The sequence below is a fragment of the Leucopleurus acutus genome, assembly GCF_964270905.1.
Source record: "Leucopleurus acutus genome assembly, chromosome: 6".
Taxonomy (NCBI): Eukaryota; Metazoa; Chordata; class Mammalia; order Artiodactyla; family Delphinidae; genus Leucopleurus; species Leucopleurus acutus.
Genome location: NC_139149.1, coordinates 52809567 through 52824434, shown reverse-complemented (window position 1 = coordinate 52824434; position 14868 = coordinate 52809567). Strand labels below are relative to the sequence as shown.

At 39.3% G+C, this 14868-nt stretch overlaps 1 protein-coding gene across 1 annotated transcript in view; it reads right to left on the bottom strand.

Moving 5' to 3' along the window:
• Positions 1-212: 212 nt before the first annotated feature.
• The window catches only part of CSRNP3 (cysteine and serine rich nuclear protein 3), a gene marked incomplete at both ends in the record, with an annotated part of 167640 nt that continues 152984 nt past the window's right edge, over positions 213-14868 (bottom strand). Inside the window, 2 exons of the mRNA XM_082841514.1 lie at positions 213-1250; positions 3317-3613. Of these exons, the coding sequence (XP_082697640.1) occupies positions 213-1250; positions 3317-3613 (1335 nt within the window). The remainder of the gene's footprint in view (positions 1251-3316; positions 3614-14868) is intronic.

Genomic DNA, 14868 nt, shown 5'->3' with positions numbered 1-14868 from the left:
CAGTCTGAAATCGTTTAAAACCCTCATAGAGACTGCATTTGTGCAACGGCACAGTCACGTAGCTAGAAGGGAGAAAACAAAATACAGTCTGGAAGATTCACCACGGTCCAAGTTTTCTTGGTCCTCAGCTGAAACCACGATGAGCCCAGGAAATCCAATTAAATACAGTGCTTTGCACAGGAGAAGAGTTGGTCCAAGAATAACTTAAGCTACTAAACAGGGACAGTCTCCACCACGGGCGATTTGATGCACTCTTCGTGCAATCTGCTCTTTTCTGCGAGGCTCAAAGAATCTTCAGCAGGATGCTCTGAAATGTGACTGTCCCCATTCAATGCAGAGCCAAACCCTTCCTGGGAGGGGCCTTTCAAGTATGAGTGAAATTCCACTTGAGGATGATTGGACCTGTGTTCGGGATATAAGCTATTGCAGGGCACACCGCTGTCGTTTTCCGAAGAGGAGCAGCAAACGATGACAGAGGGGTTGGCAGCTGGGTAGTGGGAGGCGCCGTACGCCTCTTCCGCTTGTCGGGCATAGTCCACGAATTGCTCCGGGGTCATGGCGTAAGGCACCAGCGAGAGGGCACCGCTTTTGACAGTCTCTCTTTCCGAGTAGTTCTCGGGGATCTGGTTGGGAGTTCCTGGAATGTGGCTGTCTATTTGGTAATAGAGGGTAGAAGAGTTGGCATAAAAGGGAGCGCTTTTCGCGTGGCTTTCGTGGACGGCCGTGCCATCGGAGTAACAAAGGACGGAAGGAAGAGGGACCCCTTCGGCATGGGGACCCAAAGCTTCCACGAAACTGTCCCCTTTCTCGTCGTCGTCCTCCTCCTCCTCCTCGTCGTCCTCGTCTTCCTCCTCGTCTGACTCGCTGGGGGCCAAGCTTTGGGTGCTGGAGTCCGTGACTCCGCTGCAGAAGCTGCTACCGTCCTCCTCTTCCTCTCCTTGGCAATCTAATTCCTCCGCCGACTGCAGGTGCAGCACTGCAGCCTGGGGTTCCGTTTCAATCTCAAAATTGTCTGCGATGGAATATCCGACGGAGTGAGCCACAGGGCCCATGGAACTACTGTGGGCACTTATCTCCCCGTGGCAGCCGTTCAGCGTGGGGATTTGCTGCTCTCGGTTTTTCTCCAGTTCAAGTTTCATTATTGTGTGCAAAAAGTGAGTCCGGACACGGATAGGATTAAATTCAATTCTACCTGCTGTGTTACTACATCCTTCTTTAGTGCAGCCACATGGGAAAGACATTCGATCCACCTTGGAGGGAAGAACACAGATTAGCCCCCTGGAACTCTTACAAATCAAATAAAAATCCAGTACCTCAGGGCAAAGCCTTTGAAATCTGGGATGACTTAAACCCACTTACGCCAGAACAAACGACAATCAAACTGCAGACAGAAACAAAAAGGGAAGTGAAGGCTTAGAACATGAGTTAACCTAATTTTAAACCCATACTCAAAATAAAAATGAGTTATGGTGTGTAGTTTTGTTCATTTATCCCTCCTGTGCTTTCTTTACTTCTGTCGCCATTCTCCGTTTCCCTCTTCTCTCCATCCCATTAATTTTGCTCCCATTTTTTTCAATGCTTCTGTCCTTTCCCCAAGCTCCCTTTTTTTCTGCTGCATGCCAGCTCACAGGCTCAGTTTGAAATAAACTTACTGCCCTCATCCCCACCTGCTATTTTTAGTCTAAATTACATGACATTCCTCATTCTAGCCAGGAGTTTTTCTTTGCTTATTATAAAATGAACTTGTCTGCCCAAGGTGTCCAGATTGACACCACCTTAGTATCAAGCAGTGTGATAATTCACTCTCATTGGTGTACCTTCTCATTCTTTTGGCTCCTTGGTAGGTGACGCACGTATGCAACTGCAGGCTGCGATGTGTACGCACATTCATGATGGTGACTGGTGGATTTCTGTTTAGTTGCTGGCTCCCCGGCCTTCCCTACCCCTCCCTTAGACTACAAGCTTCGGGAGAGAAGGAGATGTTCATTTAATCAATATCCCATGATTATTCGAGGGTTTGGACTCTGTAGATAGAGTGATTAGGTTCAGCAAGTGGTGTTGGACTGAGCTCTTCACTCAGGTGATGAGTGGAATTCTGGGCAATCTAAGGGACTCCGAAGATATTTGCTGGCTTAGATTCCACCTTTATGCAGACCAGAGCACAGGCAACCAGAAAGAACTTGCCCTTCTTTCCACCTTATCCAAGCATGGGGTATTTCCCATGCAAGAAAGGAGAAAGTAGATTCTAGCACGGTCATCCCGGTCCCCACAAAAAGTAGTAGCAGATGTCGAGCCAGAATCTATAGCTACTTTCTTACCTGTGATTCCATTTTCTGTGAATCTACCTCAAGCAACTGTTCAGCTGATAAGAACTGTCCTCTCCTTTTGTCTGCCTGAGAGGCTCTTATTGAAAAAGTTGAGTTTCTGCATACAATAAAAACCCCTAACTAATCATGGCGCACCGATGATATGGATGGATAGGAACCTGAGAAGCATCTAGTTCAGGGGTTGGTAAGCTCTTTTTTTGTAAAAAGGCCAGAGAATAATTATTTTAGCCTTTGTGGGCCATACAGTCTCTGCGACAACTACTCAAGCTCTGCTGTAGAAGTATGAAAGCAGTTATGGGCAACATGTGAACACACACAAAATACATGGCTGTGCTTCAATAAAACTTTACTTACAAGAACAGGGTGGCAGGCTAGATTTGACCTGTGAGTTATCGTTTCCCAACCCCTGATCTAGCCCAGCCCATTCATTTTAGAAGTGGGAAAACTGAACCCAGTAAGTTTACCTGACTTGCCAATTTCACATCGTGGCAAAAGGCAGAGCCAGGAGGAAAACTCAGTTTTCGTAAATCCCAGTCTAGTAATTTTCCCACTAATCTACACTACTTCTAAGCAATCATCATTTTACACCCCATGGATGGATCAGAGAATACAAACTTTAAATGTTAGGGATGTCATGATCTCCCTGAATGCTTGTAAGAAGACAAAATAAGTTTGCATAATAAATGAATCCAAGAGCAAACAATTTCAACTGACAACTGAAGCTTGGATTGCCTTTCACACTATACCATATACATACATACACACACACACACACACATATATATATATATATATATATATATATATATATTACATATACCCCTAAATGTTATTGAATTAGTTTTTCTCTCTTCTTGAATCATGTGTCTTGCCTTACCCCAGAATTTTCCTCCACGTGTGGGAAACTCCATTACATGGAACACAACTGCTTCTTTAGGGGTTGGTGTATAATGTCATGCCTTCGGATTCCTTGAAATCCCAATCCTTACCTGACACTTAATGCCTGCCAGGCTGCAGGTACACGTTTCTGGATCACAGAACACCCGGCAGTCACAGCCACAGTCTTCTCGAGATAGGCGGATGGCTCGTAGCTCATGCTTTTCCTCCACATCAATCTTTTTCACCCCAGAGGCCCGCAGCAGTGCTCTCCGTTTTTTTGTTGGCAGGGGTTGGAGAAAGAAGTACTCGTCTACCTCGGTGTTGTCTAAATCGATATCATCATCAGAAATGTCATCCACTGTAAGAGTGCTAGCTTCTTCAGATTCCACGGTGCCATTCTTCGTCATCTAGAAAGACAAAGCAGCAAAGAAGAGACTTAGCACGGACAGGGTCTAAAATCCCTACTTCTGCACTTGGTAAGAATGAAGCTATTATATAACATTATGTCCCCATAATCCATAAGTGTTTGTGGATAGGTGTGGGAGATTAAGAGGTATAAACTTCCAGTTACAAAATAAATGATTCATAGGGATGAAGAACATGTTTGTGAGTCAAATCATTTCCTTTTACTTTTCTCTTTAGAGAAATTACAGGAAGGAAAATGAATGCATCAAAATGATAGGCTTTTAAATGGACACAAGACTTGTTAATTGGAACTCTTAACCTCTTAATGTTAGGAGGTATAGTTGCTGGAGCTTTCAGCCTGCGCGATGTGAAAAAGGCCAGAGGTTACAGATGCCCATCAGTGAAAGCTATTGTTAGACTCAGTTTGTGATGGGCAGATTTGATGTTGGAATAAATGTGTCCTTGTTCAGAGGTGATACCATCTTAGCGGAAGCTACTGCCACCTAAATAAGCAAACATGTCCTTGAAATAACAACCCTGTCTTTTGGGCTCCAGAGAAACTATGTACTAGGAAGTAAAGTTTTGCTGTCCTGTGCTGTTGGGATTACAAACACGGTTTCCCTACAGAATGTTCCATGAACGAGAGCTTGATATGACGCACTTAGGTCACTGTGCTCTCAGTAAGACAAGGAGCAGAGGGCAGCGTGGCAGGCTCTTGCCAACAGGCAACCCAAACAATGAACTCCTCCCTCGAAGGAGTTCATAGGAAACTGCCCAGAGCAATACCTTCCACATAATAGCACCTGTGGACGGCTGTGTCTCATACCCATAACTTTTCTGCTTCTGTGTATATTTCTTTTCTAAATTAATTTCATCCATCGGGAAACCCTGAGTCAGTATTTCACTTCTTACTGCCATATCACCACATAATATATTTTCTTCATAAAAAAACATTTAGAAAGAGACATTTCCTCTGAATATAAGCAAGAACTATATTCTGGGAAGCAGCACAGGAATAAATGAAGAAACTCAGAGATTATTCAAGGAAGTTCTAGATAGGGAAGCTATTTTGATTCTTTAACTTTTATATGTATCACTTCATGAACTTCATTAACTGCAATTATTACTATACCTTTTGATCTTAATAACAATTCAGTTATTACACAGTTAAAATACCCTGGTGACACCAGACATCAGTTTCTTATCTTCCTAGGAAAAATCCTATATTTAGATAAGAATATTTATTACTGACCAAAAATCCCAACCTGGACAACTCTGAATGTATTGAAAAACAAACAGAAGACTGATTTTTGCCCTCAGGTAGAGGAAACAACACAGTAGCAAGTGTATATTAAAATATATTGCAAAGGGTCCCTGAAATGCATTGTCAAAAGCTACTAATTTATGTATTTTTTTATATTTCAGAGCTTAAATCTGTGTTCCTATAAAGTTGGGCATTTCCTTTTATTGGGTTTTGTTTCTTGGTGTGATCTGTAATTTATTTCCTTCCTTGGAATTTCTTTATAAATGTATTGGTTAAGCTGTTTTCATTTTTCTGTGATGTCCACTAACAGTAACTGGTAACATCACAAAAACAACAAAAAACTTCATTTCATATCAACAGGGTTTGATTTTTTAAAAAATAATGGTTGCTGTCATATAATACATGAAATCTAAAAATCAACAAAAAGTAAGACTTCAGCAAACATTTAAAAACGTGACAATTTTTAAGGCAACATGACTAACCAAATGGTACCTAAGAATGAAAAAGAAACAACTGTATCTCAAATAAACTACAGATGATGCTTATTCCAATACCGTATGATCCCACTCCTGGGCATATATCTGGAGAAAACTCTAATTCGAAAAGATACATGCACCCCAGTGTTCACAGCAGCACTATTTACAATAGCCAAGACATGGAAGCGACCTAGGTGTCATCGACAGATGAATTGATAAAGAAGATATATATAAACACACACACACACACACACATATATATACATACACATATATGTGATGAAATATTACTCAGCCATGAAAAAGGATGAAATAATGCCATTTGTAGCAATGTGGATAGACCTAGAGATTATCATACTAAGTGAAGTCAGACAAAGACAAACATCATATGAAATTGCTTATATGTGGAATCTAAAACATGATACAAATGAACTTATTTACAAAAGAGAAACAGACTCACAGACAGAAAGGAAATTTATGATTACCAAAGGGGAAAGGGGAGGGGAGGGATAAATTAGGAGTTTGGGATTAAAATATACACACTACTATATACAAAATAGATAAACAACAAGGACCTACTATATAGCACAGGGAACTATACTCAATATCTTGTAATAACCTATAATGGAAAAGAATCTGAAAAAGATATATCTATATATACATATATATATGAAGATATATATACATATTCAGTTACATATATATATGTATGTGTGTGTGTATATATATATATATATATATATATATAAACTGAATCACTTTGCTGTATACCTGAAACTAACACATTGTAAATCAACCATATTTCAATAAAAATTAAAAAAATACAATAAAACAATTCTTCACTCATAAAAAAACAAATATAAGAGTCCTTAGAAATAAAATCTGCATTTCTTATTCCCACTCTTAAATTACAATAAACAGTTTCATTTTTAAATAAAAATTCAATTAAGAATCTAAAAGTCCTTGATACACAGCTAGCTACATACTGTTCTTACTCTTGTTCAAGAACCCACAAGGGCCCTAATTTAGATTTTCAAAAAAATCTCACATTATCATTGAAGTGATCTGGCAAGGTTTTCTCCTCATCTATCCAATATCATCTCTGCCATTTCTAGTGAAGACTGGAAATATTCTAGTTCAACCCGGTTAATTGGCTTATCTCTTTGTCCTCACGGTTTCTGGTTTGGTTACATAATCACTGAAAGATACTATTCTCTGCTGTCCCCTTGGACGTCCTTCCCCAGCCCTCTCCTCCAGGATATGCCCCTTTGCCCCTTTAAAACGCAGACCAAACCTATCGAGTTTCAATGCTCCTTTAAATCAGAGTATTACATACATTATTTTCAAATGCATTTTTCTATATTAGAGCAACGGGGCAATAAGTCAATGAGCTCTCTATTTCTGTCCATCAACTCATGTTCATCATGCTTTCAAGATCTTGTACAACAAACTCTAGGGAGTCTTCCATGATTTCCTCATCTGTTTTTGCTGACTCCTTTACCCCTTGGCCCATCTTCACAAGAATATTTATTTTGTACATTTTGTCTCTTTGACATGAGTGATACCTATAAATGTCTTCTTCCTATCTCAAAATAGAATCATTGAATTTTCAGATGTTAGTTCATCAAATACAGCCTCCTTATTTTATGCATTACTGAGGCTCAGATTAATTGTGTCCCCTCCAAGACATGCTTTTATAGAACCTAATTCCCTGACCCCTATTTTAGCATGCTTTTCCCTGTGTAAAACAGATAGATTCCAAGTTTTCAATGGTACCTAATGCAGTACAGGGACTGTAATGTGGAGTTAAACCTCAATGTGTCTAACAAGCTATTTTGTTTACAAAATAAATACATACAGAGTAAGCAGCATATTCAAAGGAATGCTCTCTTTTGAAGTAGATTCCTTAGAAGCCAGTCTGGGATTTGGACCATTTCTATCTCAGTGTTCTTTTCCCAAAGATCACTGCCTTTCCAAGAGCTCAAACAAAGCTTGCCAAAAATGTGGTTTAAGGAGACCACCAAAGGATCCTGACCTTCAACCCTGCTTGTGTGTGTGTGTGTGTGTGTGTGTGTGTGTGTGTGAGAGAGAGAGAGAGAGAGAGAGAGAAAGAGAAAAGAAGAGAGATTGGAGCTGGAGGTGAAAGAAAGGTGAGAGAATCAGACATGAGGCGATAATAGTAACAGTTCTGAATCTGTGTGTCACTGCTGCAAGCACTTTACCTGCGTTTAACTCATTGACCATCACAAAAATCTCATTAAGTAGATATTAGCATTCTACCCATTTAACTGATGGGGAAACTGAGGCACAGGAATGCTAAATAACTTGTCCAAGATCATAAGCAGTGAGGTGTGTACCACATCAGAATCCTAAATATTTAACTCTACAGCTTGGGTTCTTAACTGTCTTGATAATTATATAGACATACTTTTTATATATTGAATATATATTCAGTAATCTTTTGTGCTTATTTTACATTAGGCTCTAAGTGTGTTGGTGCACAAGACATGGGTCTTGAAATCAATGGATTAGAGTAAAGAGAAGAGGAATCTAGTAATTTTAATCCAATTTATAAGGATTTCCTAGCTGAGCTTGAACACAAGGCATTGAAACCATGCAGGAGGGCCACCTTGAGGTGGGGCTGGTAATGGGGTGAGGAGGGTAGACTTTCACACCTAAGCTTGAATCTGAAGGTGGAGTAGCAGTTAGCTGAACAGGTGGAGGCAGAAGGTATTCCCCACTGAGCAACAACAGCTTCAAAGGCCTGAGATGGGACAGAGCATGCATTCGTTGGCTTGCAAATTAGCCAGACTGGCTGAACTTTCGTGGCATCCCTTCCTGTCTTGATCCATAAGCAAAAAACAAAAAAGTAAATAAACATTAGGTTTTCAGAAAGTAGCATCTCCCTTCCCCTGCCTTAGCCATTTTACAGGTGAAAAGTAATGACTTAACTCATGATTTGATTTAATGATCCTTATCTTATTTTATATTTATCTCACATATATGTGCATTTATTTATACTGTATTGGAAGTATCTTAAGGTGTGTGTGTGTGTGTGTGTGTGTGTGTACTTGCTTTGTTCCAATGATGCTACTTAAGATAGGACTTAGTTCTTGAGCCACTGTGTAAACTTGTCCAGACTCACTCTACAAATGAAAGGACTATAACTTTTCTTAAACAGAATTGAAACATCTTACTTTTGCAAATCTGTCTGATATGTACTGTTACGTATGAGTAAACAGTTTCCAAAGCGCAACAGAGTAAAACCTTTGCCCATCTAAATACATGTGCGGGATGGGACACATTACACATTACTGTCAGAATCGGCGGAGTGATTCTCAGACTATCCTGAATCAAGTACCAGGTCAGGCGGGGGAGTGAGTGAGTTGGCGGGGGAGGGGATTATCAACTCAGCGTTCAATCTTTTGTGGTTTTTTTTGGCTATAGCATGTAGTGGATATATTCCACTGTAAATTCCTACAAGATGAACTTTTTGATGAATTAAGTGCTTGAAGAAACTAATTTAGTGCAAAATGATTATGGAGAGGGAAACAATACTGAAAATGTGGATGGACTATAATGCTGAAAACAAAACAAAACAAAATAAAACCCACAGAAATAAAAACACTTCCCTTCAGTGGTTAAAAGGTGCTCTTAGTAATAAAATCTCCTGGTTATTACAAAGTTCTTAACACACGTAACAATGACAGTGGAAACAAGAATGTGAAAGAATAATTCAATTCCACAAACACTGATTCCTGCCTATTATAATGATGATGATATGTATAATGAGTGGGCCAAGCTATCATATACTGAAAACCAGGTACTGAACTCCCTCCATACTTTATATAAATTATCTCACCTGATTTGCAAACAATCTTAGGAAGTATTTTTACAGTTGAGAAAACTGGAGCTTTTGTTTTTGGTTTTGTTTTGCAACAGTGCTTTTTTCTTTTTTTTTAAATTGATCTTTATTGGAGTATAATTGCCTCACAATACCGTGTTAGTTTCTGTTGTACACCAAAGTGAATCAGCCACATGCATACATATGTCCCCATATCCCCTCCCCTTTGAGCCTCCCTCCCATTCTCCCTATCCCACACCCCTAGGTCATCGCAAAGCATGGAGCTGATCTCCCTTCCCACTAGCTAACTGTTTTACATTCGGTAGTGTATATATGTCGATGCTACTGTCACTTGGCCCCGGCTTCCCCCTCCCACCCCGTGTCCTCAAGTCCATTCTCTATGTCTACATCTTTATTCCTGCCCTGCAACTAGGTTCATCAGTACCATTTCTCTCTCTCTTTTTTTTTTAGATTCCATATATATGCATTAGAATATGGTATTTGGAGAAAACTGGAGCCTTGAGAAGATAATTTGCCAACGTCCAGTTACATAGATAATTAGTGATTGCACTGAGAATCAAACTCAGGTCTATTTGACTCCAAAGCTTGAGCCAGGCTCACGAGACGAGTTTGGAGTGAAAATTCTTAGAGTAATAGGAAACCTGTATGGAAGAAAAGGATATGGTTGCAGCCACGCTCTAAGAGCTGATCTCAGCACTGCAGGGCAGGAGGCAAAGAGCAGACAAGCTTCCTTATAATTAGCTCATTCAGAAATAAAAAAATATATGACTCATATACAGAGAACAGGAGCTCAAAAAAGAAGACAGGAAGCCAGCTGAAGATATGACATTCTCACCAGTTAGCATTTCCTTTGAGTTTTTATTTTGTGGGCTTGCGGAGGTGTTCTTTCTAATAGATATGCCAGCAAAAGAAGCTGGTCCAAGTGACAGCTACCACTGTTGAAATAATGTTACTTTTGATTTCCTCAGCTGACTTTTAACTCTTTTACCCTGGCCTGCGTTTAATCAGCATAGTATGCTGCCTAATTTTGTAGTAATATATTAGTGTTGGTAATTGGTTTTATGTATACCTCCCTCATTCATTCTACTGTGAATACATTGAGAACAAGGACCATATCTGTCTTGCTCATAATTCTGTCTCCAGCACTGTGTTAACTGCAACCTCATACTAATTGATTAATAAATATTTTTGAATGAATGAATGAATATCCTTAATCACTATGCTATGCTGCCAGCCGCTGTATTAGGTATCAGGGTTTACACATGTATAACAGTGCTTCCATCTAAGTAGCTTCTACTCTGCTGGGGAGATGACCATGTAACAAATATGATACAGCGTGGTAAGTTCAATAAAATATATGAGCAAGTTATAGAAGCAGTGGGAAGGAGGAAATGATTGACAAATAAAATGGGAGGGGAGGTACAAAGACACAAAGTAGAATTATGTACTTCTTAGTCTGATGCCACAGTCTCTATCAAGGAGAAAAACCTTTAAACAAGAAATGGGAAAACAGCTAGGAAGGATTTCATGTAAAAACAAGAGGTGGGAGAGAGTGAAAGAGTACTCAGCTGTTTTATGTAAGAATACTCAGGCCCAGGGTATTCATGTTTTAGAGCAATGAAAAAGCTTAAAGTTATGATTGCTCAGTCAAATATCTGTGAAGAGTCATAGGGAAAGGAATTAAAAGGTAATCAAAATGCAAGTGAATTATTATTTTAAAAAGTGCTAATTCTAGGGCTTCCCTGGTGGCGCAGTGGTTGAGAGTCTGCCTGCCGATGCAGGGGTCACGGGTTCGTGCCCCGGTGCGGGAAGATCCCACATGCCGCAGAGCGGCTGGGCCCGTGAGCCATGGCCGCTGAGCCTGCGCGTCCGGAGCCTGTGCTCCGCAACAGGAGAGGCCACAACAGTGAGAGGCCCGCGTATCGCAAAAAAAAAAAAAGAAAACTAAAAACAAAAATAAATAAAAATAAAAAGTGCTAATTCTAGATAAAATTCCAGAAAAGATGATTTAAACAGATGGTCTGTACATGTGAAAAGAGGGAACAGTGACTGTTGCCTGGGCTCACTAGGGAGAAAATGTCCATTTGTCAAATTAAAGCCCATGAAGAATCTTAACATATAAAACAGACAAAAGCAAGAGTGAGGCACCCAGAGCCCTGACCCCACGGAACATAATTAGAAAACCAGTGATCTAGTCTTGAGATTCTCTGACAAAATTTCTTATGTTCTGTACATGGAAGGATGGAATACAAGATGATTAATAAGGGTATGGTTGAATGCATGGATTTTTAGTTAGTTGAAACGTTGAAAATGTTTCAAAGAACAGCGATGCTCGGCTCCTTTGCACCACCAGTGAGGGATGTGGCACCTACACATCCTATCGGCAGCAGTGACCCACCTGGCAAGGAATCTCCAGGGAGGTCGCTGTGGGGTGGTGACAGGAAAGTCTCCCCCTTTTCCTCTTGAGGGTCACTACTCTGAGAGGGTATCCTGAACTTGGCCCTGTCTTGTTAAATATAGTTTTTAAATAATATATTGGATGGATAACTAAAAGGCAGGCTAATCACATCTTCAGATGACAAGATTAGGTTCATTAAAATAGAAAACAAAACTTTATTGATCCTTCTCTGTACACCATGTCTAGCGCTGAAGAGGATTCTTGCCCAGGAGATGTTAAAATGTTTTAAGTTATGTAATGATGCAGACCTGATTTACCTGGGTTTTGTGTGTTTGCTTGCTTGTTTTTTGTTTGTTGTTGTTGTTTTACTTACCACCAGCATAATATGAACAAAAAAATTGATTAAGGTCCAGAAAGCTACTGTACCTTTAGTGTATACTGTGGATAGAGTATCCACAACTTGGGAGAATGTAATGTAACATACTGAACAAATCTCACTAGGAGTACAATGTCCAGATCAAGTACCATATTTTGAGGTGGACATAAATAAATAGCATTATATCCACAAGAAGGTAACCAAGGCCATAAAGTGTCTGAAAAACAGCAGGATTAGTGAAAAGAACTAGGGATGTTTAATCTTATAGAACAGAGACACATGGAGCCCATCCATATAGCCTATTATCAAATAGTTGCGTGTCCATCAACACTGCTTTCAAACACTTGGAGTTTGGAGAACTGGGACAAGATTTAGTCTACGTCCTTAGAGGCCAGAATTAGGGTCAAAAGGTATAATTAGATGATAGCAGTTTGATCACCAGAAAGAAGAGCTTTCTAACAAGTTACAGCTACAAAATGGAATTGGCTTTCTCAAAAAGCAGTGTGCTTTTATATATAGTAGTGTATATATGTTAATCCCAACCTCCTAATTTATCCCTCCCCCCTTTTCCTCTTTGGTAACCATAATCAACTATGCTACAATAAAATTTTTTAAAAATCAGTGTGCTTTGGGTTGCCAGAGATGTATAGTAAGAGGCTGGATATACAAATCTGCATATGTATTTGACGAAAGGAATTCCTGGTTACATGCTACGAGCTGGATCGATAACCTGGTCATTAAGGTCTCTGGCAAACTGAAGTAAAACATTCATATCATTTTGACATTCAGACAAATCTTATAGTATAATTCTTTGGCTCATTAGTTGTTAATTGCAGGTGGCAAATTGGAACCAGATTAATCACGTCCTTGAAATGTTAGGTTGTTTTGTCAGCTAATAAATATTTCAACAACCTGAATTTACAATGAGTCTTTGGTTTACATATCACCCCAAAAGTCACCAGAAAAGATGATAATATCAACAATAAGACATATAAATTTTTCATACATTCCTTTATCCTCCCTTCTGGTTCAGACAAACTTTGTCTCTTTTAGCAGCAGCTAATAAGCTAAATGAATCCAAGAGTGTGGCTGATAAATATTTAACAACTGGGTCTCTGAAAAAAAAAGGGAGGGGTGTTTCTAATTTGTTGTCGAATTTGTTTGTCTAATTGTGCTGTTAGTTTTGTGTTTGGCAAGTCGCACGGTGTGAATACTCCCATCATGGGTGATTTTGAGCTACCATGGGGAAGAGATGAGACAATCCTCTTTAGTGAAGAATTTTTACAAGCTGGCTACAGCACACCGCTGCATGAACCCCATATTTTAATCAGCAGAATCAGTTCAACAGATTTCTCCTCAATGAGAAGATCAATGTTTACTGTACAGGAAGAATGTAGAGATGTGATTACATATGCTTTAGTTTTCCATTTAAATGAAAATGCCAGCAATATTTTGAAAGAACCTATTCTTAAATATATTGCATTTGCTCAGGGCTGAAGCCCAGTCTCTCAGGATGCATCACTTTGGTTAGGTGTGTCTTCTCTGTTCTTGTCAAAATAGGCTGTACATGTGACATGGCAAATGGAAATCAAAGTTTTGCATTCAGTGTTGGAGCAGGCCTCCACTGAGGGTTGCATTCTGGAAGCACTGGTGCTACGTATGCTCCTGAGTAATCTCTACAGAGGCTGACAAAGAAGTTCTGTAGGAATAAGTGGAGCTTAAGACTACCAAGATCAGCAGATTCTGACCCGTCTAATAAGAACTGTGGTATAAGGAAATAGTTAAAACCACATCCCCAAATTTTGAAACTATAGGTTAGAGATATTCGGTGTCAACCACCTCTCACAAACCTCTAATCCCTCCTATCTCCTAGGTATTTAAGAACTCTACCTGTAGGTTAGTTAAATCACAAGACTCTTAAGAGGATACAAGGGGCAGGGCTGGGGGTGAAGAGGAAGAATTATAATATTGTACAGGTAAATTTCTAAATGAATAACACACAGTCATAAATCTAAGATTTGGGGCGAAGGAGATTTAGATAGAGATATTTTCAAGGTTGCTCCTTAAAGGAAGAGTCACCATCTGGTAACTTTTTTTATGAAGAAAGACAGCAAACAACCAAGCATTAGTCAAGGGACACATGAGAAAACTGTATAACTTTGGAAAGCCTCTGGAAATGGTACAAGAGTAGAGAAAGGCTTGATCTCAGAAAGGAGAGGAAAAACAATCAATGTTGAAAAAACATTGAGAAAGAGAGTCCAGTGAAAGCTGTGAAAACTAAGGCACATTTCCTACACCAAGGTAGTAGAATCCAGTAAGATATAACCCCAGAGGCAATTCGAATGCCAAGGCTTTTTTGAAACATATAAATAGCCCCCTAATGCATTTTACAGACCCATGTGAAATGGGAATAAAGTCTAATGTAATTGTTCAACAATGTGGTGCAGATGATGAAATCTAAGTACTTAATTTGGAAAAAAGTATAGTATTAAGATGACTGCATTGATTACTGTGAAGAGTACAACATGTCTGAATGGGCTTGACAGGGAAAAAGTACTGTGTGCTGTAATTTAGAAATCTAAAGCTAGTTATTTCTTCTAGAAACATGCACTTTATTCAATAAGCTTTCTCTATTGTTTCTAGGCAATGTTTGGAACACCAATGCCAACAACAAAAAAGACACACTTGAACCCCCCAAATAAAATTGGATTTGTTCTACAAATCTAATTGCATATATTATTTCTTAATATATTTAACTCATAATTTGATTAAGAGATGAATCACTAAATAAGAAGACATTTTACAATGAAGAGCTAAATTTCTATCTTATTTTGTTTCCAAAGAAACATCAAGAAACATCAAGATGCGTGTCTGTGTT